The sequence below is a fragment of the Malurus melanocephalus genome, unplaced genomic scaffold (assembly GCF_030028575.1).
Source record: "Malurus melanocephalus ecotype Western Australia unplaced genomic scaffold, MMel_1.1 scaffold_162, whole genome shotgun sequence".
Lineage (NCBI taxonomy): Eukaryota > Metazoa > Chordata > Aves > Passeriformes > Maluridae > Malurus > Malurus melanocephalus.
This window is the reverse complement of record NW_026623394.1, coordinates 1,284,894-1,309,765: the sequence shown is the minus strand read 5'-3', so window position 1 is coordinate 1,309,765 and position 24,872 is coordinate 1,284,894. Positions and strand designations below refer to the sequence as shown.

General features: G+C 62.3%; 3 protein-coding genes across 10 annotated transcripts in view; 1 reads left to right on the top strand and 2 right to left on the bottom strand.

The window, feature by feature from the left end:
* Window positions 1–1,387, top strand: part of PIPOX (pipecolic acid and sarcosine oxidase) — a 3,965-nt gene extending 2,578 nt beyond the window's left edge. The window contains exons 5-8 of the mRNA XM_057372008.1: window positions 38–198; window positions 269–427; window positions 536–611; window positions 706–1,387. Of these exons, the coding sequence (XP_057227991.1) occupies window positions 38–198; window positions 269–427; window positions 536–611; window positions 706–836 (527 nt within the window). The 3' untranslated portion in view covers window positions 837–1,387. The remainder of the gene's footprint in view (window positions 1–37; window positions 199–268; window positions 428–535; window positions 612–705) is intronic.
* A 401-nt stretch (window positions 1,388–1,788) lies between these two features.
* Window positions 1,789–24,872, bottom strand: part of MYO18A (myosin XVIIIA) — a 31,777-nt gene continuing 8,693 nt past the window's right edge. For 2 of the 8 annotated variants that reach the window (XM_057372000.1, XM_057372003.1), the window contains 40 exons: window positions 24,218–24,305; window positions 23,988–24,097; window positions 23,732–23,908; window positions 23,426–23,636; window positions 23,071–23,213; window positions 22,322–22,422; window positions 22,170–22,233; window positions 21,916–22,060; window positions 20,445–20,456; window positions 19,775–19,951; window positions 19,605–19,695; window positions 19,326–19,518; window positions 18,857–18,943; window positions 18,103–18,244; window positions 17,752–17,911; window positions 17,486–17,672; window positions 17,177–17,411; window positions 16,252–16,361; window positions 16,098–16,163; window positions 15,752–15,880; window positions 15,167–15,310; window positions 14,013–14,102; window positions 13,808–13,927; window positions 13,621–13,732; window positions 13,391–13,518; window positions 13,139–13,293; window positions 11,879–12,002; window positions 11,600–11,800; window positions 11,195–11,305; window positions 10,761–10,865; window positions 10,503–10,649; window positions 10,299–10,412; window positions 10,039–10,155; window positions 9,852–9,935; window positions 9,515–9,652; window positions 8,674–8,859; window positions 8,449–8,588; window positions 7,328–7,372; window positions 5,651–5,773; window positions 1,789–2,432 (listed from right to left, as the gene is read on the bottom strand). In XM_057372000.1, coding sequence (XP_057227983.1) covers window positions 2,294–2,432; window positions 5,651–5,773; window positions 7,328–7,372; window positions 8,449–8,588; window positions 8,674–8,859; window positions 9,515–9,652; window positions 9,852–9,935; window positions 10,039–10,155; window positions 10,299–10,412; window positions 10,503–10,649; window positions 10,761–10,865; window positions 11,195–11,305; window positions 11,600–11,800; window positions 11,879–12,002; window positions 13,139–13,293; window positions 13,391–13,518; window positions 13,621–13,732; window positions 13,808–13,927; window positions 14,013–14,102; window positions 15,167–15,310; window positions 15,752–15,880; window positions 16,098–16,163; window positions 16,252–16,361; window positions 17,177–17,411; window positions 17,486–17,672; window positions 17,752–17,911; window positions 18,103–18,244; window positions 18,857–18,943; window positions 19,326–19,518; window positions 19,605–19,695; window positions 19,775–19,951; window positions 20,445–20,456; window positions 21,916–22,060; window positions 22,170–22,233; window positions 22,322–22,422; window positions 23,071–23,213; window positions 23,426–23,636; window positions 23,732–23,908; window positions 23,988–24,097; window positions 24,218–24,305 — 5,151 coding nt within the window. In that variant the 3' untranslated portion in view covers window positions 1,789–2,293. Of the gene's footprint in view, window positions 2,433–5,650; window positions 5,774–7,327; window positions 7,373–8,448; window positions 8,589–8,673; window positions 8,860–9,514; window positions 9,653–9,851; window positions 9,936–10,038; window positions 10,156–10,298; window positions 10,413–10,502; window positions 10,650–10,760; window positions 10,866–11,194; window positions 11,306–11,599; window positions 11,801–11,878; window positions 12,003–13,138; window positions 13,294–13,390; window positions 13,519–13,620; window positions 13,733–13,807; window positions 13,928–14,012; window positions 14,103–15,166; window positions 15,311–15,751; window positions 15,881–16,097; window positions 16,164–16,251; window positions 16,362–17,176; window positions 17,412–17,485; window positions 17,673–17,751; window positions 17,912–18,102; window positions 18,245–18,856; window positions 18,944–19,325; window positions 19,519–19,604; window positions 19,696–19,774; window positions 19,952–20,444; window positions 20,457–21,559; window positions 21,581–21,915; window positions 22,061–22,169; window positions 22,234–22,321; window positions 22,423–23,070; window positions 23,214–23,425; window positions 23,637–23,731; window positions 23,909–23,987; window positions 24,098–24,217; window positions 24,306–24,872 lie in introns of all 8 variants that reach the window. The other 6 variants (XM_057372004.1, XM_057372006.1, XM_057371998.1 and 3 more) reach the window with 5 other exon arrangements.
* On the bottom strand, window positions 2,439–5,644 carry LOC130576973 (serine/arginine repetitive matrix protein 1-like). The gene has a single exon (XM_057372007.1). It carries the CDS (start codon window positions 4,853–4,855, stop codon window positions 3,557–3,559), a length of 1,299 nt encoding a protein of 432 aa, XP_057227990.1. The 5' UTR covers window positions 4,856–5,644; the 3' UTR covers window positions 2,439–3,556.

Genomic DNA, 24,872 nt, shown 5'->3' with positions numbered 1-24,872 from the left:
GGGAGGGTGGCACGATCACAGCCAGAGCTAACGGGGTGATTTCAGCCCCTGCGCATCGACGTCTGCTATTGGAGGGAGAAACAACCCGGGAGCGCCAACCTGGGCAGCGTCAGTCCCTGCTTCCTGACCCTGGGGCTGAGCCAAGCCCCGCATGGCATCTACGGACTGCCCTCCATTGAATACCCCGGGCTGATGAAGGTGAGCAGAGCACAGCGTGAGGAGAGGGGAGGGTCCTCTACCAGCCCACCCTGACATCAGCGTCCTCCAGGTGTGCCACCACCACGGCAGCCCCACTGACCCAGAGAAGCGGGATCAGGACCCCTCGAGTGCCGCCCGCCCTGACATCAGCGTCCTGAGCAGCTTCATCAGCAGCTACCTGCCCGGGCTGGAGACCAAGCCGGCTGTGATGGAGACCTGCCTCTACACGGTGAGACCCCGCCCAGGGCATGGATCCAGCCATCTGAGGTCCTGAGCCTTCCCCCATCCCAAGACGAACCCTTTTCTGTCCCCTCACTTTCACACCCTGGCTCCCCAGAACACTCCAGATGAGGATTTCATCCTGGACCGGCACCCCAAGTTCAGCAACATCGTCATCGGTGCCGGGTTCTCAGGTAAGGAAGGGCAGCCACCCCSCAGCCCAGCACCCCAGAGCTGTCTGGGATCGTGGGGGTGAATGTATCCCTACCTTCCCTCTCCTTCCCACAGGCCATGGGTTCAAGCTGGCGCCAATGGTGGGGAAGCTGCTGTGTGAGCTGAGCCTGGGCAAGGAGCCATCCCACGACATGTCCCACTTCRCCATCTCCCGCTTCCCGAACGTGCTGGGGGCTGCACAGTAGCTGTGGGGCTCCAGACGTGTCCCCATGGCTTTGCAGCAGTGTCCCTGCATCCCAATGTCCTTACAGCCAGGGAGCCTCCATCCCCATGTGCCTCCTGCACCATGGGGAGCCCAAATATGCTGCACTCCCTGCATCCCCACATCCCCAAATTCCACCATCCCAGCACCTCTGTATCCTTACTCCCTACCCACATCCCTGCCCCCTGGTACCCTGCCTCCCCACATCCCAGCATCCCTGTGTCCCTGCATGCCAGCATCCCCCGTGCCACGCGGTGCCAAACCATCTCCACCAAGCACCCGCTCCTGGGGAACAAATTAAGAAGCTTTGTCAGCCTCATGAAGATGGAGCTGGAGCAGCGCGGAGAGACACACTCGCTTAGGAGTCAAGTTAAATGTTTTAATGTTAAATGTGCCATTTTATTATCATTAGATCGCTCCCACTTAATGAAAGCGCATTAGCGCAGCGTGGCTTTATGGCAGCGAGCGCCGAGCTCGGCCTTTGTGCTTCCAAGAGATGGTGGGGAGAGGGAAACAACCTGGTTTGCCGAGGAGTGTGGGGGGTTCTGGGGGTGTGGGGTGTTCCTGGGGCACAGCGCGTGGCATGGGGACAGTACACGGCCAGGGCCGAGGCTGAGCCAGCAATGCACATCATCGTCTCCTCCGCGTTAATTATTTAATGCCGCAGGCAGAGGCTCTGTCCCKCTGCTCATCTGCATATTTATGAAGATTGATAAATGATTCAGCGCTGGCACCCACAAGGGCTTTCCCCCCCACACCCCCTCCCCAGCACCCATGGGTGCAGCAGGCTCAGGGAAGAGGCTAGACTTGGTCTTTCCATGCAAACCCGTATCCTTGCTGGGGCTGGATCCAAACCACCAGACCCTTCTACCATGCAAACACCGCYCCCCAAAATGGGGAGACCCCCCCAGGCACATGGAGCAGGCAGCAGCGGGTATCACCAGCCAGAAATGACGTTTATTTTCATACTGAAAGTAAAGGGGGTGGAGGAGGATGCACAGCTGGGCTAGTGCAAAACAGCCAGGCAGAGGTGGGGGGCTGGGGGGTGACAAAAACCCAGGCGGGCACGAGGGACCCTGTCCCCATGTCCCCTTCCCAGCTGCCGGGCGGCTGCTCCCCAGGGCCCGGCCAGCGAGAGACGTCTTTGGCTCAACTAAAAGGGGTGCCAGAGGACGGCAGGATGCCGAACGGGGCGAGTTTAAGTTATAAAATAAGGAGCCAGCAGGCACTGAGGAATAAACCCAGGGTGCCGGAGCAGCCGACTCCGCCGCCAAGGACAGACAGGAGGTGGGAGGGCGGGGGGCGCAGCCWGCGAGCCGGCCGGGCTGCTCCTCCCGCGGCTGGAGCCGGGGGGCGGCTGCGTGTGTCCCCCCCACTCTGCACAGAAGAAACACCCCCGGAGCTGAGCGTTCCCGGGGCGGTGGGGAGGGTGGCGGGGGGCTAGGCGGGGGTCTCGGCAGCCCGGCTCTCCGCCTCGCTGGCACTGGGGGAGCTGCGGGAGGAGCGGCGTGTGCTGTCCCCGGCGTCCTGCTCGTCGTCCCATCTGTCGTAGGTGAAGGTGTTCCGGGAGCTCGTGGGGCTGTGGGAGAGARTGRGGTKAGGGGGAGTCATGGGGGGCTCCGTGTCCCCAGCACGGCTTGGCTGCTGAGCTCGGCTCCCCTCCGGCTGCAGCGGGAGCTGCCGTGAGCCAGGAGCACGCTGGCAGCCAGCTGGATGGAGCCTTGATTGCCTCCTTTTTTATTCTTTCCGAGATATTTGGGACATGCCTCGCTGCAAACAACTCTTCGCTGCGCTGAGCTGAGCCCCTGCTCTGCAGTGGGGCCGAGCTGAGCCTGCCCAGGAAAAGGCTCGTGGATGCCAACAGCAGCACCCCCAGACACCCTGAATGAGGGTCCCTGTTGTACCCGAGCCCAGGGCTGGGTGCTGGGGGTGCTGCTTCCCCCTGTTACCCCATGATGCCTGCCCTGCCCCTGCAGCCCAACAGCAACCACATTTCCAAAAGGCTTCCTTCCCTTCCTCTGGCCATTCTCCTGTTCAAGCCATCAGAAAGGATGGAGCCTGTTCTGAAACTGCTGCTGGCAAGCCCTGGCAAATCCTCCCCTCTGCATCAACAGCATTCAGAGCCCCACAGTCCTGCAGGTTGAGGCCATTCACACCCCGAATTCCCATCACAGGCAGCCAAGAGGGCACAGGGCAGYTCTGAGCTCCAGCTGCCCATCCTGGGTCCCCCCTCAGGTGCTGCCTCCCCCCATGCTCACACACTGCAGTGGGTGCGTGTTAGTACCCATTCCACTCCACTCCCGGGRCGAGCAGGATGCTGTGCTGCCCCCCAAACCCTTAAATTTCCTCAAGGAACAAATCCAGATGTGTCCTGGCCGGTGGCTGCGGAGCCAGGAAGGGATTAGCACTTCCYGGTGCCCCGCAGCTGCTAATCCCGAACACGCTGCGTCCTGGCAGCACAGGCAGCTGCCGGTCCCGCTGCGGCCACGCCGGGGATCTCCCCACGGATGGAGATGCGCTGGGGATGCCCTGCTGCACCCCAAAAACAGGGCTGCTGCAGGCACAGAGGGGTGCCCCGTCCCGGGGTGCCCCATCCCGATGGAGGAGAGCTCCATGTCCGGATCAGGAGAGGGTTAGGGCGAGCGGTTAGTGGCACACGGGGAGGTTCATGCTGCACGGCACACACCGCTCCCACCTCCTGCCTCAGTCGCTCTCGGGACGGTACAGGTACTTCATCATCAGGCTGTCCACCTGCTTCTTCCTCTGCTTCTCCTCCTTTTTGCCCCGGGCAGGACGTGTCGGCTCCTCTCCCCCTGCTGCCCGCGGGCCTTTCTTGACACTGGAGGTGCTGCGGTAGGAGCTGGTGGAGCCGGAGGAGGACTCGGAGGAGGAACTGGACTCGGATGAYGACTGCTGTTTCTTCTTCTTCTTCTTGGATTTCTTCTTGCTTTTCTTGGAACGCTTCTTGGAGCTCTTCTTCTTCCTCTCYTCCTCTTCCTCGGAGGAGCCCGAGMTGCTGCGGCACCGGCAGGTGTGCCGGGAGAAGTCGAGGGCGGACGCGGAGCGGCGCAGGCTGCCGGAGGGGCGGTCAGCGGCGCCCAGCGGGGCCGCACTCCGGACACTCCGGACACTCCGGACACTGCGGCCGTCATCCCCTGAGTCGGCCTCGGGGCTGGAGCAGCCCCTGGCTCGCAGCGGGCGGTAGCTCAGCACCTCCTGGATGGCGGCTTCCAGGTCGGGGTCGAGGTAGGAGCGGTGCCGCACGGGACGGGCGTCCCCAGGAGCCTCCTCCTCGGAGGCTGCACTGCGGGGCCGCGGGGGCACCGAGAAGCTGCGCCCCAAGAGGGGCTGCCCGCGGGACCCCTCCTCCGCCTCATCCAGGCGGCTGCGGGCCAGGGAGAGCCGCGACTCGGGGCGGCCCTCGGGCCCTCCCCGCCGGCTCCGCAAGCTGCCGGGGCTGGAAAGGGCGAAGCTCAGCACCGAGCACCCCTCRTCCCCGTCATCGCCGTCCTCCAGCCCGCGCCAGGAGGCGGAGGAGACGCGGCTCACGGGGGCGGAGGCGACAGAAGCTTTCTCTACGTCGGTGGCCGAGAGGGACCACCGCTTGTCCAGCCCTTGGCGAGCCCGGCCGCTGGCGTCGGCGAAGGCGCGGGCGATGACGGCCGCCCGGTCCTGGGGCTCGCCGCCGCGGTTCGCCCTGCGCGGGGGGCGCTCGGGGGAAGGCGGCCGCTCGCCCAGGGCGCTGAACAGCGTCTGCTCGTCCCCGCGGCCGCCTATGGAGTCCTTGAGGCCCGGCCGCTTCCTGTAGCTGAGGGAGCTCAACACCGACACCGGCCGCTCGTCGGGCTCGGGGCCGTCCGGCGGTGCTGACCTGCGCCGCGGCAGCGCGGCCCCGCACGCACCGGGGAGACAAGAGAGACACGGAGATGAGCGGGCGAACCGGGGCGGGGAGGGGGGGCCGGCGAGGCGGCCTCGGCAATTTGCGTCAGCGGGAAACGGCATCGTGGAAAAATGTCATGTAAATGTGGGAATTGTTCTAGCCCAGCACTTTGATTCCCCTTTAAAGTGTTGCCTTCAATTTATTTCATTGTCGGCTACCTGGAGCCGCTGCGTTTGATTCCCGACTTCAGAAAAGGTGGAATTATCTCCAATAACAAAATGTTTTACATCTGCACCGCTGAATAAATTAAACCAATTAACAGAAACCAGCTCAGATCTTTCCCCCCTGCTCGGCAGAGGGAGGGAGTCCCCTGGGACTCCTGGAGCCCTGCTAGGAAATTGGGTTTGGATAAAAGCAATCTGCRCTCAGCAGGCAAGCGTCTTCCACGGGGAAGGGGAGTGGGGCTGTGCGCCCCAGCCCCACGCTGTGGGTGCACCTGGGCACGCTCCCCACTGCTGCCAAGGTTTTCTGAGAGGTGTGGGGAGGATGGGGTGGGGCTGAAAAGGAGGGTGGGATGGAGCAGGGAATTAGTCCTGTAGTGATGGAATGCTGCAGAGAGCTAGAAACCAGCACTGCAAGCCCTGGGGAGGCAAACGGGGTGGAGGAACTGGATGCCCATATGCCTCCAGGGTGGGATGAGGAAAGGGGAACCAGAGGGGTCCCCCTGGATGGGGGGACATGTGTCCCCAATGGAGATCGAGCCACTCGCCTGCATTAACCCTTCCCTGGCCATCCACACCGGTGGGAAAACGGTACCAAGAGCCACATCCCATGGGCGCCCACCCAGCCCTGTCCGTGTCCCAGCACAGTTCAGCCTGTCCTCTGCCCGCCAGCCCCRTGCCCAGCCCTGCACCCACCTGCTGCCCTTCAGGCTGCCGTCATCCGAGAGCGCTTTGGAGGAGCCTTTGTTCTTGGASAGCCAAGACTTCACCCCATCCACGCGCTCCTCCAGCTCCGAGTCCACATCCGAGTCACCGTCACTGCCGGAGGAGCGGACCAAGGTGGAAGAAAGCAAGAGGTCAGCGTGGGGCAGTGAGAGTTTGGGTGCTGGAGAGATGAAAGTGCACTGGAAGGCACTGAACCCCTCCAGCACCCACTGCCTGTGTACCCTGGCATGGGTGGAACCCCATCCTACGGTTCTGCTCCATCTCTGGGATATAATCTGCATGCACTAGGATATAATCTGCATGCACTGGGATATAATTCTGCTCCATCTCTGGGATATAATCTGCAGAGCTCAACCTGCCAGACAAAGGCTCCCTGAAGCACCCCCAAATCATCCCTGTGCCTGCCCAGGGGGCTCCTGCATCCGCTACCCAATGTCCCTCCCTGTCACTGCACAGCTCCAGAGCTGGAGACTGGCTTTGGGGCAGCAGGCAGGGCACAGCTCCAGAAACACAGGAGATTTCCAGCCCCGGGACTGGGAAGGAAATAAGTGGGTTCATTTTATAGGCYGCCGTCGAGTGCAGAATTACAGCGAGGAAGAGCGATGCTGATGGCCCCGGGTAAACAGGAGTTTAGCAGGCGGAACAGAAACGACTCCGGCACGGCGGGCGCGGGAGCACAGTGGGCAGATTTACAGCCCTGCCGTGCCCGAGAGCCCCTGATTTACGTCCCGGTGTAAAAAAAGTCCTATCTGGCTTAAACCATCTAATTTATAACGGCCGTTCGTAACCATATTGATTGCCTTTAGAAAGAAGGTGCTGTCTGCATTGCAAAATCCATTCCTCCACGTTAAAAGCATCCCTGAATAAATCTCTCTTAATACCTCGCCGCTTACTGCTTTCATTAGGGTTATGGCAGCAGCGGCGGGATCTATACGGAAATTGAAGCGGTGTGGTCCCCTCTCGCCACCCCGCTCCCACCAGGCCACTCCAAGGAAGGGATGTATCACAGGATCTTAAATGGCCTTTTATCCGCCTGGTTTTGGGCTTATTCCCTGCCTGGGAATGCAGGCAAAGAGCACAAGGGACAGGCTGGGATAGACACTGTATATGAATCCTTCTMTTTAAATTCAGAGCAACGAGCCGCACTCCATCCTGCGCATCTCCCTCCCCTGCAATACATCCAGGCAACGCTGGGCTTGGGGGAAAAAAAAAAACCTGAACAAAAAAAAACCAGAAAGGCACCAAAAAAACCCCCCCAACGAGCCCTGAAAACAAGCTCTGGGGGCAGCTAAGGTTTTCTGGCCAACAGAATTAAGCTCCACATCAAACACAGGTTACGTCCAGGCAAACATACTGTTAGTTAAGCAGGACTCGGGCCACGGGAGCGACCGTGGATGGGGGCATTAATTAGTGGCAGCAGGGCTTAATTGCTGCCCCATSGGATTTTCAGCCACGGCAGAGCATYGCCCCCCACCCCATCCCAGGGGCTCATCCCGTCCCCATGCTGGGATGTGGTTATGTGCCGTGCTGTGCCGTGCCGTGGGTGCTGTTAGGGCATGCGGAGCGGGCCAGTGGCATGCAGGACCCCGGCCCGTGGGGGTGAGGTGGGGGTTAGGGGAGTGGGGGAAGGAAAGAGATGCTCCTCACAGTTTACTCTTTCTTTTCTGATACTTTGCCACCATGTCCTGCAAACTGGGAGGGGTTGGAAGGGGCGGGGTTGGAGGGGGGAGAAACACAACAGAAAATAAATCAAATTAAAGGAAATTAAAAAAAAAAAAAACAACAAACAAAATGGGTGGGGAACAGATAGGGCAAATTAAATGGTGGGGAAGGGTCAGGGGAGGGAGGTGAGGCTGCCCTGTGCCCCTGTGGAGGGGGGTTACACCCAGCTGGATCCCAGCATCCCRGGTCAGGTGCTGGAGCATATCCAGAGAAAGGCAGCAGAGCTGGGGAAGGGTCTGGAGCACAAGAGTGATGAGGAGCAACTGAGGCAGCTGCAGGGGGCTCAGCCTGGAGAAAAGGAGGCTCAAGGGGCACTTTCTCACTCTCTACAACATCCTGAAGGGAGGTTGTAGCCAGGTGGGGGTCAGGCTTTGCTCCCAAAGAACACTCAGCAAGACAAGAGGACAAGGCCTCAAGTTGTGCCATGGGAAGTTTAGGTTGGATATTGTGGGGAAAATCCCTTCACCAAAATGGTGGTCAGGCATTGGAACAGGCTGTACAGGGGAGTGGTGGAGTCACCATCCCTAGAAACATTCAAAAATACATGGATGTGGTGCTTGGGGACATGATTTAGTGCTAACATGGCAGTGCTGGGTTAATGGCTGGAGTTGATGTTCTCAGAGGTCTTTCCCAACCTAAACAACTGTATGATTCTATAATTCCATCCTGGGCTGGGCTGCATCCCAGCATCCAAACCTCCTGCCAGCTTGTGCTGCCCTGGCTCCTGGGGCTCCCTGGGCTGTTTCCAGCCAGCTGGCAGGATCCTGGATGCGTTTCAGGCAYCTCCACAAGTGGTTGAAGCTCGTGGGGGCTGCGGGTGGACGGAGGGACGGATGCACAGGTGCACGGACTGATGCCTGTGTGCACAGGTGCCCGATGCACGGATGGACAGACACAGAGCACGGACAGATGTATGTGTGCACGATGCACGGATGGATGCACAGAACATCCTGYCAGGGCCAGGCAGAGCCCAGGGCATTTCCAAAGTGGCGAGGGGAAGCGGTGACCCCCAGGGATTCGCAGGAGCCAGGCCCAGGCGCTCTCACCTGTTGATGAGGTCCTCGTTGCTGTCACTCTCCATCTCATCCTCGATGGCYGCCTGCAGGTCCCCGATGCGCTTGAAGGCCAGCTTCAGGTCTGACTGCAGGCTCTGGTTGGCGGCCTCCAGGCTCTCCAGGTCCATCTCCTGCGGGGAGGGAGCAGGATGAGCAGGGTTCCTCAGGGAACACCCCCTGCGTGCCCCCTGCCCGGCCCTACCCCGGGTGCCTCACCAGCTCGTGCTTCTTGCGGCTGGCTTCTGCCTCCTTCTTGGCCAGCTCGCCCATCTCCTCCTTGACATCRCGGAGCTGCCGCTGCAGCCGCTTGTTCTGCTCCTTCTCCCGGTTCTCGGCGGCCGCGCGCTGATCCCGCTCCTCCGTCAGCTTCTCCATGTTCTCCTTCAGCCGCGTGGCCAAGCTCTGCGGAGCAGCGGGGTCATTCCAAATCCTCCCACAGACCCCTCACCCCGACACCCACTACGGGATGATGCCAGGACAGATCCCACTCCCATAAATTCACACAAGGAGATGGAGGAGAAACCACTCCCTCCCAGGGCCGGGCAAGGGGCAGAACAACAGCAAGGGCTTCGTTGAATTGGGAAAATAGATTTAACTGTGTGTGAAGTAATTAAAACATGTAACGTAGGGAAAAAATAGCTCCCGCTCTCTCCCAGCCACTGAGCCAGCCGCTGCATATTTATGGCCCCGGCAGAGAGAGTGGGGAAGGAAATAATAGCTTGGAAAATATGAAGAGGAGAGCTAAGCTGCCGCGCTCCCCGGCAGAGCTGCGGAGGCAGAATATAAAACAGGCTGCGTTCGCGGGACTGGGGAGTCTATAATTTCCCTAAGTCGATGCAGGGAAAGAGCAGCACTTTGCCAGGCTGGGCGGTGGATTACTGTTATCAGAGCTTGCAGGGAGCCTTCCCTGTGGAGATGGGGATGGGCTGCCAGAGGRGGAGGGCTGCAGCGTGGGGGGTCCCGGGAGGGGARGCGCTCAGAGGACCCTTGGGCAGCTCCATTATGGTCCTGTCGCACCCCTGTCCCGTGTGGAGCAGAGGGAGAGCCCCGTGAGTACCTCCAGGCGCTTGACTTGCGTCCTCTCGAACTCCAGCCTGGTCTCCAGCTCACGGATCTTGGCCTCTTGACGGCTCACCAGCGACTTGTCCACCATGGACTGCTCCAGGAACTCCAACTGGCTCTGCAGACCTTGCAGCTGCAGGACAGGGCACAGCCTCAGCCTCGATCACAGCCACCCTGGCCCCCTGGCACACTGTCCTGGAGGAGAGCTGCTGGCTGTGCTGCTCCCACGGGACTGCTCTGCACCCCCATGGTGCAGGGGGCCCCGCACGGTGTGGGCCGAGAGTCTCTGGGTACCCCCCATCACCATGGCTGCACTCAGGGTGCATCCTCACCTTCTCCTGCAGCTCCTGCTTCTCCTTGCTGACCTCCTCCAGCTGTGCCTGGAGGTCATTCATCTGTGCCAGGTCCCGGGATGCCTGCGGAACACATCCAGGGGCGTCAGTGGGGATCCCACCACACTGGCTCCTAGAGGGACATTTAGGGGCAATGGGGTGGGTGCAGCTGCTGCTCCCCCCTCACCTGGGCCACAGCTGCCTTGTGCTTCTTCATCAGCTCGTTCATGTCCTCCTGGTCCTCCTCCAGCCGGCTCTGCACCTCATTCTTTTCCCGCTGCAGCCGGCTCAGCTGCTCCTCCAGCTGCAGGGAGCCACACGTGTCTCTCACTGCACCCGGGAGTGGGGTGCTCASCCCCCAAAACCCACCCCAAACGCGGTGGGGCCACCCTGGGTACAAATGGGGCACAGCCCCACCGCACTGCATCAGATCCCAAACCCGCTCACCGCCGCCTTGGCTTTGGCGAGGTCGTCGATCTGCAGGTGGAGGTCCTCGATCTCCACCTCCATGGATTTGCGGGCCTTGACAGCAGCTGCGCAGGTGAACTCTGACTCCTCCAGCTGCAGGGATACGGCTCAGTGCCCGGCCAAGGAACAGGGACACCCCGTGTCCCTCAAAGCCTGCCCTTTGGGGAGGGTCTGCATGCACACCTGGTTCTTGAGCTGGGTGATCTCCCTCTTGCTGGGCGCATTGTTCTTCAGGTGGTCCAGCATGATCTGAGCATCAGCCAGCAGTGCCTTTGTTCTCTTCAAGTCCCGGCGCAGGCGCTTTTCCGTCTCAAAGTCCCTCTGGTTGGCCTGCAGCAGAGRGAACTTTGCCACAGCTCCGTGCCAGAGGAGCCACTTCATGGTCATGGCTACCTCGGGGTCCCCAAAGCAAGGCGTGTGCCCAGCTGCYCTTCACCCCACCTGCTCGCTGACAGCAGACAACTTGCTCTCCAGCTCCCGTTTYTCTCTCAGCACCTTCTGCTTGTCCTCATATTCCTCCTCCAGCTGCACCTCCATCTGCTTCAGCTGGGGGACAGCCAGGGGSCAGCCGGTCAGGGGGGCAGGGAGGGGTCATGACCCCCCTCCTCATGTGTCCCCACACACTGGGCACACCGGCTGACCCCCCGGCCGGGTGTTTGCGCAACCAGAGGCACAGAGCCCGGCACAAAGCCCGGCGTGCGCCGGCCCGGGCAGCGGCAGGACCGGTCGGACCCGCCGGGCCGGTGGAGCTGGGCTGCGGTCGGCTGCGTGGGAGCCGGGTGCTGCGTGACAGTGCCCGGCTGGCAGCTCCCAGCACCCGGCCGGGGCACAGGGATGCACCCCAGACCCTCSTGGGCAGTGCAGCAGAGCCCTACCTTCTTCTGACACGACTGCCGGATCTCCTCCACCTCCTCATCACGGCTCTCCACCTCCTTGGCGTGGGTCTGCCGCAGCCGCTCCATCTCCATCTCCAGCCGCAGCTTCGCCTGCAAACGGTGGGGATGTGGTCAGAGGGATGGGGATGTGGGAACCCCTCTGTGCCACTCTCTGGGCACCACTCACCCTGGAAACCCCTCGCTCTGAGGCCAGCTGGGCTGCCCGCCCCATGGTGACCTGCCGGGCCATGGCATGGAGGGCCGGGAGCTGTGTCGGCCGCGGCGGTGCCTGGCCTGACGCCGGGCTCGGGGCGACCGCCTCCTCTTCCAGGTAAGCCCGGCCCAGGTAATAACAGCCCTGCATGAAACCACCCCACCCAGAAACCTCGCCCCTCCCCGCCGTACCTGCTCCAGCATCTGGATGGTCCCGGCCTGCTCATCCAGTTCCTCCTCCTGGTCTTTGACCTTCGCCTCCAGGTCCCTCAGCTGTTTCTTCACCTTGGCCAGCGAGGCTTCGTCCTTTGACTCCTGGGAGGAGATGTCCTGCAGCTCTGCCTCCAGCGCCTCTGCCCTCTGCGTCAGCCCTGAGATGTCCGAGTCCTTGTCCTGTGAGAGACAGGGTCACCATCAGCCAGGGGCACCTGATGGTTGGGAAGTTGGGGAGGGGGCTGGGGGCTGGCTCACCTCCAGGAGCTGCTTGAGGCCAAAGACCTCAGCCACCAGCACATCCTTCTCTCGGCTCAGCTTCTCCCGCTGCAGCCGTTCCCGCTGCGCCTCCTCATGTGCCTGCGAGAGCTCGCTGTCAAACCTGCACRGGGGGAGCGGGGTGAGCACTCAGCACCCCGGGGACTGATCCTCAGCCCTGTGCCAGGGCACTGCTCTGAGCAGCCCCTTCCCACGGCAGCAGGCACTGGGAAGGGTGCTGTGCCACTGAGGGCTTGTTTGGAACACTCTGTTGATGAGTCTTTAATTGCCAGCACCGAGTCACTCAGAGAAACTCCTCCCAACACCTTCACTCCACACTAATGGGGAGTGCAGCACCTGCAGCGCCAACCCCAGCAGCGCCTCAGCTGTTCCCCAGGGCCAGCACGGGACTGTGGGATTGTGGCAGCCAAAGGCAGGGGCTTGGCTACCCCAAGGCAGCTGGGGACACCAAACCCTCCAAGCAGGACATGGAGGGGACTCTGGGAGAGACGGGCTCTTGCGGCAGCTCAGCTCTCACAGCTGCATCCCAGTGCTGGGATTCCCCATAACGTGGYACTGGTGCCATCCCCAAAGGGGACACACGAGCCCCAGAGAGGACACAAGCCCCTGCTGGAGGAGTGCTCAGCCCAGCCTGGAGCCAGGCAGTGCCGTGGCATTCTCTCCGAGTGCCCCTGGGATGGGATCAGCCATGCTTGCTCCAAAATCACTGCCTTTGGGGCTTGGAAAACAACCCTGCGCTTGAGTTTGTGACCTGCGTTAAACACCTCGGCAGCTAATCCYCATTTTTCCTCGCGCTGGGTAATAAACAGCTGCATTAGCACAGACTCCAATCCGCGGAAATTGAAATTAATTAGATTGGATTCTCCCGCTGTATTTGTGTGCGCGATCATTACCATAATGAGATGAAAGCGTCCCTGCTGCTTAATAACGTTAGCAAACTTTGGGGCTGGGAGAGGGGACGGGACGGCAGCGCGTGCTGAGCAGAGATGCCCAGCATTACCAGCCTCCACCACGGGGCATGACCCCAAATGAGRGGATCACTCAGCTCTAAGCACCCCAAAAGGGCATGGGGATCCTCCCCCACAACAAGCACATCCAACTGGGGTGGCCCCATCCCGCTGGAGACACCTCAGCCAAGGAGGAGCTGGTGAGGTGCCCAAATCCCCGCTAAAATGGAAATGCCACTTCACCAGAGGCGCGTCCCCCGCGTTCCCCCCGCTGCCAGCTCGCGGTCCGCACCTCCGCTGCTTCTTCTCCAGGTCGTGGTTGCGTCCCTGCTGTCCCTCGAGGTGCAGCTTGGTGTCCTGCAGCTCRGCAGCCAGGCGCTGGCACTTCTTCTTCAGCTGCTGCAGCGCCCGCTGGCTCTCCTCGCTGTCCGCCTGCAGGTCCGCCAGCTGCGGGCAGAGCGGGTATGGGGGTCAGGGCTCCGGGATGCCACCRTGACCCTGCTGAGGGGACTAAATGGTGTCCCCAGGGCTGAACCCTGCTCACCTTGCGCTCCAGCTGCCTCTTGCCCTGCTGCTCCACCTCCAGCTTGTCCTCCAGTTCCTGCTGCAGCCGTTTCTTGGTGAAGTCGATCTCCCGCACCGCCCGCTCGTATTTCAGCCGCCATTCGCCACCTGTGCAGGGAAATGGCCTCAACAAGGGGCTGAGGGGGTGGCGCAGGGAGAAGGGGACATTTCAGGGTGTTCCAGGGGACAGCACCAGAGGCAGGGCAGTACCTGAATCATCATCGTCCAGCTCCCCGTTGAGCTCGGCCGCCCGGATGAGCCGAGCCTCCATCACCTCCATCTCCATCGACTCCATCTGCTTCTTCAGGGCATCATACTTGGCCTGGGAGGGGACACGACTGCAGTGAGCTCCAGGAGGGACAAGAGACTCTGTGAGGCCAGGGAGGGGAACATTTACCTGCAGGTCCTTCATCTCCTTCTCAGCCCGCAGCCTCTCGGCCGTCTCGGCGTCCAGCAGCTGGGAGGCCGACTCGCCGGTGTTSCGCTCGTCCGTCAGCTCCGACGTCAGCTCTGTGATCTGGGGGCGGCAGGGACCACGGGGCCATGGGCTGGGGCAGGCTGGCACAGCACCGTGCCCCRTCCCGGCAGCAGCAAGGACCTACCCTGCTCTCCAGGCGGTCGCTGTTGAGCCTCAGCTCGTTACGCTCCTTCTCCACCTTCTCGAGTTTGCTCTTCAGCTGCTGGATCTCTTCCTGCAACAGAGCGGGCGGTGAGGGAGGGGGCAGGCGCAGGGAAGAGGCTGGCGGGGAGGAGGCTGGCAGTTCTCTGCCCCTCCCCAGCACCCCCCCAGCGCAGGATGGGCAGGGTGGGGGCTCCCCGGGGCTGCTCTCCCCTGCCAAGGGCTGGGCAGGGACTTTCCCCAACCCGCTCCGCCAATCGTGCCGACTCCAACCCCATAAATGGTGTCAGAACGCCAGGCGGTCCCAGCAAAGCTGGAGAGGGGTACCCACATCCCCTGGGAGAGGGGGTGGGAGCAAATCCACCCATCAGCAGCTCGCTGAAGGGTTTGGGTGCACCCGGCCCACGTGGGGAGGGAGGGGGCCCACCAGGATGCCCAAGGACCACCAGCCAGCGCTGCGGAGGCACGTCTGGCCGCTAACATCCTCCTCGCTCTTCCTCTGGTGCCAGCACAGGCTGGGGGGGCAGCAGGGGCCCCAGGTGCCCCCGCCCAGGTGCCCGTCCCCGGCGGGCCGGGGTGAAAGCTGAGCCAGGCAGCAGCTCCGCGCTCAGCGGGCGCACCAGTGTCTGGTTGCCAGCGCGAGCGGAGCCCCCGCATTTGCCTCTCGGCGCGCGGTTTCATTTCCATTCTCCACGCTTGTAATTGGGCTCGAGCAACAGCCGGCTCTCGGGATGCTAATGACATGCTGATTCGCAAATTAGGGAGCAATTCGAGCCTGGCGCTGACGGGGCGCGGGCAGACATGGTCCTGCAACTCACCCCACTGTGGGGTCCTGCATCCCAACCCACTGTGGGATCCCATATCCCAACCCACTGTGGGATCCCATATCCCAACCCACTGTGGGATCCCATATCCCAACCCACTGTAAGATCCCGTACCCCAACCCACCACAGGATCCTGCATCCCACCCTTCCCTGGGTTCTGCATACCGCCCCACTGCAGGATCCCACTGTAGGATTTTGCACGTGAACCCACCATGGTGTCTCTCCTCCCACCCCACTGTGGGACCCTGCCCAGGACCAGCGCTCCCCCAAGCCCTCCCTGCTCCATCCAGCATCCCCTGGMACGGATACCCACGTCTTTGCCGCGGATCTGGTCCTCAGTGAGCTGCACCTCGATGAGGGGCCGCACCGTGGTGAAGAGCTTCCACCAGGGCCAATCCTTCACCCCTTTGTTCTTCTTGATGTTCTTCTGCACGCACCGGATGGCCAAATCCTGGATCTGTGTGGGGCACGGGGTCAGCACGGGATACAGGTTCAGTACAGCAGGGCAAAGCGGGGCGAGTGGGCACTCAGCACCCCTGGCAGCACCCTGGCATGCCTCTCTTCATTAGCATTTGGGCTAATTAACAGCGAATCTGCTGTTTGATCCTCTCCAGCCCCTCTAAACACTAATCCCAGGCAGGCCAGGCACTGCGAGATCCTATTTTGCACCTTCCCTAATGATAAAAGTAGGAGCCGAAGCGTCGCTTCATCGTTCGGCGGCGATGCCCAGCAGCCTCCCTGCCGGTTCCCCCTGGCCCCCCGGTTCCCCCTGGCCCCCCACGGCTCCGGGGGAGGCGGGAGGAGGAGGTGCTGGCCCAGGAGGCGCAGAAAGGCTGTGCTGCCCATTTTAGGCGAAATTGTGCAGCAGAGCGGGGAGGGGAGAGTCGCTGGGACGAACCTTTCTCTTCTTGAAGTGCTGCCGTGCCAGGAAGCCCCTGCAAGCCGCCTGGAAAAGGGTGATGTTCCTGCTGGTCTGGGTGTCCCGCTGCTCCTCCAGYCTGGCCAGCGATCCAGCCCGGAAAAACACCTGCGGGAGGGGAGCAGGACAGCGATGGGTGCCGGCATCCCTCCGGCCACACCGCGCCGCCCTCCCGCTGGTGGCGATTTCCTCTCTCCCCTCTGCAGACACTGCTCCTGTCCCACYGTGGGGTTTTATTCCCCAGGAATGCCGTGGGTGGGAGTGAACAGCACTGTCCTTTTGCTGTCCCACCGCGCTGTGACGCACRGCCCTGCCCACACCGTACCCGGCTCAAGCCCATGTGGTAGCTGCTCTTCTCCAGGTCCAGCGACTCCAGGAGCTCCTCCACTGCCTGCAGGGAGGGAAAGGCGTCAGGGTCAGACACTCAGGGGTGTAGGGGAGCACGGACCACAGCAGTGACTCCGACACGGAGCACGCACCCGCTTCTCATCCACCACGATGTAGTTGCGCCCATGCTTCTTGGTCAGGTGTGGGGCCAGGACATCAAAGCGCCGCCTGAACTCCGCAAACACCATGTGGTCGGGGTAGCCTGGGGAAGCAAGGGGGAGTGGGGCTGTGCAGGCGGCCAGGATGGCCAGAGGATGGCCAAGGACAGCTCCACGTGCCCTGACATGYTGGGGCTCATGTTTTGGGAGAGCTGATGGGATCACCCCACGTGACACAAGCTCCTCATGGGGTCAGGCATAGCTAGAATACCCCGAGCCCCCCCGGGAGGTTTTCCTTGGCTGCGTCCTCCAGCWATTTTGGCCGAGATCTGAGGAGAAAGTGGCCAGATCCCGTCTTGTGGGGGCGGAAGAGGGACACGTGTTGCCTGTGSAAGCCCTGCTCCAGCTCCACTCTGAGCCACAGCCAACTCCTGCATCAGGCTCCTGCACTGAGCCTCCRTATCTTAATTAACAATGAGGTATTGACGGGGACATTGACCCCGGCACGGCCGGCTGGCCACAACCATCGATCCACGAGGTGTGCAGGTGGCATCGATTTCCAATCACGGCAGGAAGGGTCCGGTCTCCGAGCAATAAACCCTCGGCTGGGTGGTCAACAGGCCGGCATATCGATAAATGCTTTGCTGAGCACAACCCAGAGGCCCTCGTTCCAGTGGGACAGGGGCTGGATGCCAATGGGATTGCTGCCAGGAACCRGCGGCACCAGTGGAGACACCCAATTAAGGCCATGCCTGTCCCCAGCGCAGATAACGGCCCCRCAGGGGAGGGGGGACAGGGACAGGACCGCCCTGGGGAGAGGCTCCAGAGTTCAGAGCAAGGGCACGTGCTGAAGGGATTCCCGGGGGTCTTTGGCTCTCCAGCAGCCAGGACTCCGTGTCATCCATCCCCCGGCGCTCACCTTGGCGGTACATGCGGAGGGCGTCGAGCAGGCGGGAGCCGCGGAGCTGGGCGCGCAGGAGGGGCACGTCCAGCTGCATCAGCCCYGCCTCGCAGTGCTCTGCCGGCAGCTCCAGCTCGCTGCTGCTCACCCGCCGGCACGGAGCAGCCAGGGGGTCCCCGCCGCCCCCCGCCTTGGGCAGGAAGCAGTGCACGAAATGCAGCTTGGACTTCTTGATGCTGTCGATGAGGGCGTCCTGCGGGTGCGGCAGAGCGGCGTGAGCGGCGCAGAGCCAGACACGGGGACAGCCCTTGGCACCCCTTCACTCACCACTTGCAGCTTGATCTGGATGCAGAGGGATTTCTTCTTGACGGCRGCCACGCCGGTGGTGAAGGTTTTGCGCATGCTGGTGGCCCGGCGCAGGGCCAGCTGGGAGCCACCCTCCAGCCCGGCCACCGAGCCCGAGAGCACCAGGGCTGACCCACCACGCCCGGCAAACAGGCTGCTGATCACCTTCCTGCGGGGCACAGAGGGTGTGTCACCCCCCAGGGTCACCTCTCCCCCTCGCCACGCTCCCAGCCCAGGACCCTGCTCACTTTTGGGACTCCTGCAGCAGGACGGAGGCGTTTTGGGAGGCYGGGTTGTGCTTGACATAGTTGAGCCATCCCGTGGCGTCGTACTCCACCCAGTTGGTYCCCGAGCTGTGGCCCAGGAGGAAGTGTCGGGGTTTGTCACTGGGGAGCAGCGGGTCATGCCCTGTGGGGAAACACAGCACCAGTGGGCACGGCCATGGGGAACAGTGCTTTGCTKGGGCMYGTCACAAAATCCCAGRATGGYTTGGGTCGGAAGAYACCCTAAAGATCATCTCATTCCAACCCCCTTCCACCAGCATGGTTGCTCCTGGTCTAGTGGACATGTCCCCACAGTRCCAGGCACCCCCTCCATACCTTTCTTGCCCCCTTCCTGAGGGCCATAGTAGGAGAAGAGCCGCTCCAGCAAGGTGTCCTCATTGCCGCCCGGCTGCAGCGCCTCCTCCTCCAGAAGCCACAGCAGCCCCCGCGCCTCGTCCGTGCGGGCCAGTGACCGGACCTGCAGGGTCACCATGCTGGCAGCTGGCCCAGCACACCAGTGTCCCCCAGGGCAGGGACAAGGGGTGACACAGGGTACTTGGGCCACCCAGAGAGCATGCAGCCTCACACTGTGTGAGAGSGCTCCTGCTTAATGGAGACCCAGCAAGGAAAGAGCCCATATGGGACACTCTGGCCACTGAGGTGGGAATGCAGTGCTGGGCTGAAAACCAGCAAAGGGATGGTGCCAGCAGCCCCCCTGGTCTCTGCAGCCTCCTCCAGCAGGGACTGGAGGACCCCAGGGACTGGAGAACCTTGGAGACTCATGGATGTTGGGGACCTGAGCACTTTGGGAACCAGAACATCCTGGGGACCAGAGCACTTGGAGGACTGGAGCACCCCAGGGATCACACAGAGTCTCCAGGTCCCCTGCCCACAGCACAAGCAGCTCCCAGGACAAGAGGGGAAAACCATGCTGGGGGATGCACCAAGGCTGCACACACACTCACATCCATCCTCTCATAGCCACGCAATCAGGACAGCCCCTKTCCTTCCCCTCTCTACCATCAAAGTGCCAAAAATCCACCCATCCACTGCYGTGACGTGGCTGGGAGGAAGAGCAGAAGGTGCTTACCAGTGCCTGGTGTGAGGACTGGTCTACAGCAGCTATGGAGCCAGAGGAGCTGGGTTCAGCATCAGCCAGGGTGAGCTCTATGTTCTCCTGGGGAGAGGACAGATCACAGAGGCAGGTGAGCACCCACACATCAGAGCAGCAGCGATAAGGGAATGTGAACCCATCAGAGTGCTGGGGTTCAGGGTGATGCTGGGTGCTAAYGGGGGACCTGGACACATGGAAGGGTCCCAGCAGGCTGTCAGTGTTGAGATGGACCACCACCACCACCTCCCCATAACCACCTTCCATCTCAGCCCTCCGGTGCCACATTCCACAGCCAGCACAGGAGCCCTGGGCACCGACCATCGGTCAGAGCCGCTTTGTTTGGACTGGTCCTGAGTGACCACTGGGTAAGGAACGGGCAGGGACACATAGGAGGGAGAAGGGCAGCAGCAGAGGAGGCGATGGTAGCCCCGGGTGCCCCCGGTACCTCCTTGTATCGCTCCAGCTCGCGGGCGAAGGTGCGCTGGTGGAAGAGCTGCTGCAGGCGCTCCTGGGYGTAGTTGTGGCAGAGCTCCTCGAAGGTGGCCCCGCGGCTCTGCCCCGCCAGCTCCGGGTTCTGTGCCCCGGGGGTGTCCACCACCGTCACCGAGCACACTGAGTGCTGGCTGGACTTCAGCGCCCTGCAGGGAGCACAGAGGGACATGGTGGGGTCAGTGGGTGCTGCCAGGCACCCCCAGGGGCACCCCCAGGCACCCCCAGCACGTACCTGTTGAGGAGGGAGATGAGGAGCGTGAAGAGCTCYGAGTACAAGCCAGCTGCCATGCCCTCCAGGCACTCCAGCGCCGTCAGCTTGGGACCTGGCCAAGGCAACCCTGAGTGACCTCAGCCCGGTGTTCCCGGGAGCCATCCACTGTCCCCCCCTGTACCTCACCCTACCTGTGCCACCGTCCCCCAGGGGAGACTCATCGGGGCCCTGGCGGAAGGAGGTGGAGCGCTGCAGGGTGCCCTTGGGCTGGTGCTTGAAGATGGCAGAGGAGAGCTCCTCCAGGCTGCAGCCCAGCAGGTACGCGGCTTTCTGAGCCCACTCGTGCCGTGCAAACTGCTTCCTCCCAGCTGCGGGGTGGAGAAGGGGGCTCAGGGCCAGCCAGGGCACCCCCAAAAATAGGGAGCATCTCCAAATGGACCTGGGATGGTCTCAGGGCCACCCAGAGCAGGCTGGGGATGCTGGGCACAGTGGGAGCACATGTTTTGGGGGGTTTGAGGAGACAGAGATTTTTGGGGTCTAGAGGAAACGAGGGGTGAACAACTTTGAGGTGAAYGGCTTCAAGGTGGCCAGTGCCAATGAGGACTGCAGGGCTGAGCCCGGAGGCACACTGGTGCAGACCAGGGACCTCTTGCCACCACTGCCCAGGGACCTCTGGGGCTCTGAGCCACCCCACACAGGGACACATCCCTGCTTGGTGACACGCAGCCGGACAGACATGGAGACACGGGCACTGGGGACAGTGGGAATGGGTTAATGGTGACACACGGGAACAGGGGGGTAGGACAGCAGTGGCACGGGGCAGGGGGAAGCCAGGGACACGCGTGGAGAACGGGACTTTACCTTCGTCGGCGTCTGCATTGCAAAGGGCAGCATGCACCATGCGAACAGAGACAGGGGTTAGAAACAACGACACGCCGGGACACCCCACTGCCACCGCGCCACCGCACGTGCCATGCCATGCCAGCCCCCTCCCCGGACACCCCAATCTGGCGTGGGGTCCCTCCCCTGTGAGCCCCCCACACCATGGGCACTGTTGGGGACCAGCTCAGCTCTGCCCCAGCGTGTGGGGAGCCACTGTCGGAGCCAGCACTGGGCCAAGGAAATTGTGGGGCTGGCACATCTCAGCACCTCCAGCATCCACGAGGTGCAGGGGAGGCTTCAGCAGCAGCAGCAGCAGCAGCAGCAGCAGCACAGACCTGGGGCTGGGATGCTTGCCCCGAGCAGGATGAAGCAATGCTCCCCCACAGCAGGATCTGGGGTTCTGCCCCAGCAGGATTTGGGGCTTTCCCCCAGCAGACTCCCATGAAGAGGCTCCAGAGCTGCCTGAGCATCCCACTGCGGCAGCTACAGTGGGGCCCTGCTGCCCTCTAGTGCCCTGAGAGCACCCCACGAGCCAGCATTGCCCCCCCAAGAACACCCCACAGGCCAGCCCTKCACCCCAATGTGCATCCACACCTCTCTGGTCTCTCCCTCCTCATCCCCAGCTCATCTTTTCCCCCAGGGCTGCAAATCCCCTGGGTGCAGGTGCCCATTCTGGGGGTGCCATGCCCAGCTCTCCTAGCAGCGTGCCAAATTCCCAGGTGCCCATTCTGGGGGTGCCATGCCCAGCTCTCCTAGCAGCGTGCAGCACCACAACAGGCACAAGGAGAAAGCCACAGGGGGAGAAGAGCAGCCCACAAAGCCAAAATTTCCACCCCCAGGGATGGAGAGCAAAGCTGGTGCTGTTGGAGACTCAAATCCAGGGTGAGCTCTGTGTGCCCCACATCACCAGTGGWGCTGACAGGAGAGGGATTAGGGATTCTTGTGAGCAGCAGGCACATTTGGRGCTGCCAGAACCCAGCCAGGGTCAGGACTGGTCTCAGCACACCCGCAGCAGCATCCCAAGCTCCCATTTCAGCCCCAAAACCAGCACCATGTGGCACCCCCCAGTGCAGTGCCCTCCCCACTGCCATTACCGGCTCCTTCTGCCAGTGGCTCTGCGAGGAGGATGGAGGGAGAAATGTTAGGCTGGGAATGGGGGACACCCCCCAAATCCCCCAGCTCCACCAGACCCTCACTCAATTCCCACCAGTTAATGAGACCACCCCGACCACAGGGACAAAAGTGGGTGTCCCRGAGCACCCAGGGTGGCAGGGCACTKACCCTCAGATRACACAGCCCCAYTTAGACACCACAGCCCCCCTTAAACACCCCAAGGGCTCAGCTGTTTGCAGCTGGAGGGGACTGTTTGCAAGATGCCAGTGATGGCTCTGACACCCCTCACATCTATCAGTCCCAAACCTCCCCTTGTCAATGGCTCCCAGCTYGTTACCTTTGGTGGCCCCGGCAGCTCCCAGGTGGTAAATGGCCCCCAGGATGAGCCAGAGGGCTTTCTGCTCATCTCCTGAGATGCCCATCACCTTCATGGCTGCCAGGAGCTTGCTGAACTGCTGGGTTGCCTTCTGCTTTTCCTCTGGCTGTGGAAAACAACAGCAGTCATTGGTCTGGGAGTCCAACTCTGCTTCCCCCAGCATTTAAAAGGGCCAGAGACCCCCATCCCTCCCCACAGCCCCCCACGACAACAACCTTGGAGGGGGGCACGATGCCGAAGACATTGTTCTCTGCCAGGTGGTTGAAGTGAAGCTCAGTCCTGCAGGGATAAATATCATGATTGGCCCCGTGGGGGAGGTCCCTGAGACCCCCCGAGATGGGGGCCATGCCCTCACCCCCTGGCTCACCGCAGGGTGCTGTCAGAGCAGGCCAGCAGGTAGTAGAAGACGTTGAAGGTGGCCTCRTTGGCCGGGCGCCGGGCCACGCGCAGCTTCTCCAGCAGCAGCGTCTGGCAGAGGAGGGAGAGTTGGGAACTGTCCCCAAGTGCCCCACTCCCACTGAGACACAGCCCAGCCTCATCCTTGCTGCCTGCCCAGGGTCCTCAGGGAGCTGTGGGGGTCTCTCTCCCACTGCAGGGCACCATGTGAATGCAAACATGGCTCGAGCAGCTCGAGCATCCCTCCTCCTACCGCAGGAGCACAGAGCAGCTCTCCTGGGTTTTAATGGCTCTGCTGTGATCACACCAGGGAGGCGTCTGGAAGACACAGCCCCTGATTAAGGGACTAACTCAGCAACGCTAGGGAGCTCATCTGATCRGGGTGTGAACAAGGGTGAGAGCAGGATGCCAGGCTGCTGAGCGCTGCGAGSATGGCTGGGCGTCTGCAGCAGAGATTGCAGTGTAGGAAACACCAGGAGAACCACAGAAYCTTAGAATGGTTTGGGCTGGAAGGGACCTTTAAGATCAMCAGGTTCCAAACCCCTGCCATGGGCATGGACACTTTCCCCCAGGCCAGGCTGTTCCAAACCCTGTCCAACCTGGCCTTCCAGGGACAGGGCAACACTCCGGTGCAGATGGACTGGCTCACACACCAAGGGGAGCCCCGCTGGTAAGGATGGACCAGCTCCCACRCTGGGGGGGCCATCCTGGCTCCCTCACCTGTACGGAGGCGGACGCCACCTGCCCAGCCTGGTCGAAATCCAGAGAGATGATCTGGGAGAAGCGGGTGGCGTTGCCGTTCATGCCRGTGCTGCTATTGCCAAAAGCCTCCAGGATGGTGTAGAGAGCCTGCCACTTCTCCGCTGCGGGAACAGAAGCGGAGCGGTGCRGGGGCTGTGCGGTGGGCAGGGGGCCAGAGCCGGCCGGGCAGGTGCTGCTGCTGCTCCCGTGCCGTGTTCCGTGCCACAGCAGCCCCCCAGAGCACGGCAAAGGCGCCGGCGTGACACGGTGACACGCGTGGGGCGGTGACAGCAAAGCGAGGGGCGTGCGCGGGCGGGGCAGAGGGAGGACTCACCGGAGAAGACCTTGCCGGTGCTGCCGGCGATGGTGGCSAGGTACTGCACCAGGTGCTGGCAGTTGGTGGTTTTGCCGCTGCCGCTGGCGCCCAACAGGACGATGGCCTGGTCCTGGCGGCTCATCAGCATGCTGCGGTACGCCGCCTGCGCCACCGCGTAGATGTGCGGGGACGTGTCCTCCCGGCGGCACCCCTTGAACATGTGCATGACCTGGCGGGGACGGGGGAGAGGAGCGGGCGATGGTCAGTGTGATCCTGCTCTGTGTGATGCTTACCCCCTCCAGCGCCCCCCTGCAGCAGCGTCACCTTCTCCGAGTACACGGAGGGGGAGCTCAGCGGGTTGATGATGACCATGGTGGGCCCGGCGTAGGTGTGCAGGAGGTTGCCGCCGTAGCGCTGGCGCAGCGTGTGCAGCGTGCTGGACTCGTTGAGGTAGAGGAGGCTGGCGAGGTCCTCCACACGGTCACAGGACGGGGGGTTCGCCTGGCAGAGAGGTTGAGGAGSGGCGGGTCAGGTGGGGAATGGGRGGTTTGCCTCGCTGGCCACCGCCCYGCAGCCCTACCTTCTCCACGTCRTCCTCCTCCACCTCCAGGAYGGCTCCATCRTGGTCCAGTTTCACCTTCACCTTGCCCTCGGGCAGGGGACTGCCTGCCTCTGGCCGCAGCTGGCTGCCTGCRAGGGGCACAGGGCACTCAGAGGGGCTGTCCTGGCAGCCCCCAGGGACCCGCAGTGGGGTCAGAGGGGCTTGCTGTGTCACAGGAGGGATGGGTGCTGTGTTCCAGCAGTGCTCACCCAAGGAGAAGCCATCCCTGTGCACCAGCCACACCTTCTCGGTCTCATACCAGGCCTCCTCGGCTGCTATCTGCTCCTCCGTCTTGGCCTGTGGGACAGCAGACRTGGAGAGGTTGTGGTCACCTGCCCCCTGCCCTGTCTCACCCCCTCCCCACATCCCTGGGGCTGGAGGGAGCAGGGCTGGCTGGCCACAACACCACGCACTGGCCAGCCACGCCACCTGCACAAACCACCAGCCCTCCCAGCACACGTCCCCAGTTTGCCCGCTGGGGGGACCCCAGGGTGCTCAGGGCTGCAGGGACCACCAGGGCCCTGCCACAGCTTGGGGCAGACACAAAGACACTGTGACCCACAGGCACATTCACCACGGCCACCTCGAGCCAGCCTGGAGGGGCTGAGCCCCCAAAACTGCAGCCCKGAGAGCGAGCACCCACGCCAGGCACATGTCAGGATGCRGGGAYACCAGACATGCCATGGGGACACGGRMCATGYGKCAGGGACATGCTGTAGGGACACGGGACACTCTGAGGCACATAACGGAGGCACACAGGACATGGCACAGGACTGTGATGTGGGAAATGCTGGGCTGGCGTGGCCGGCACACAGGGGACATCCCAGGAACAAGGAGAGCAGGACGAGCCCCAAAGCCAAACCT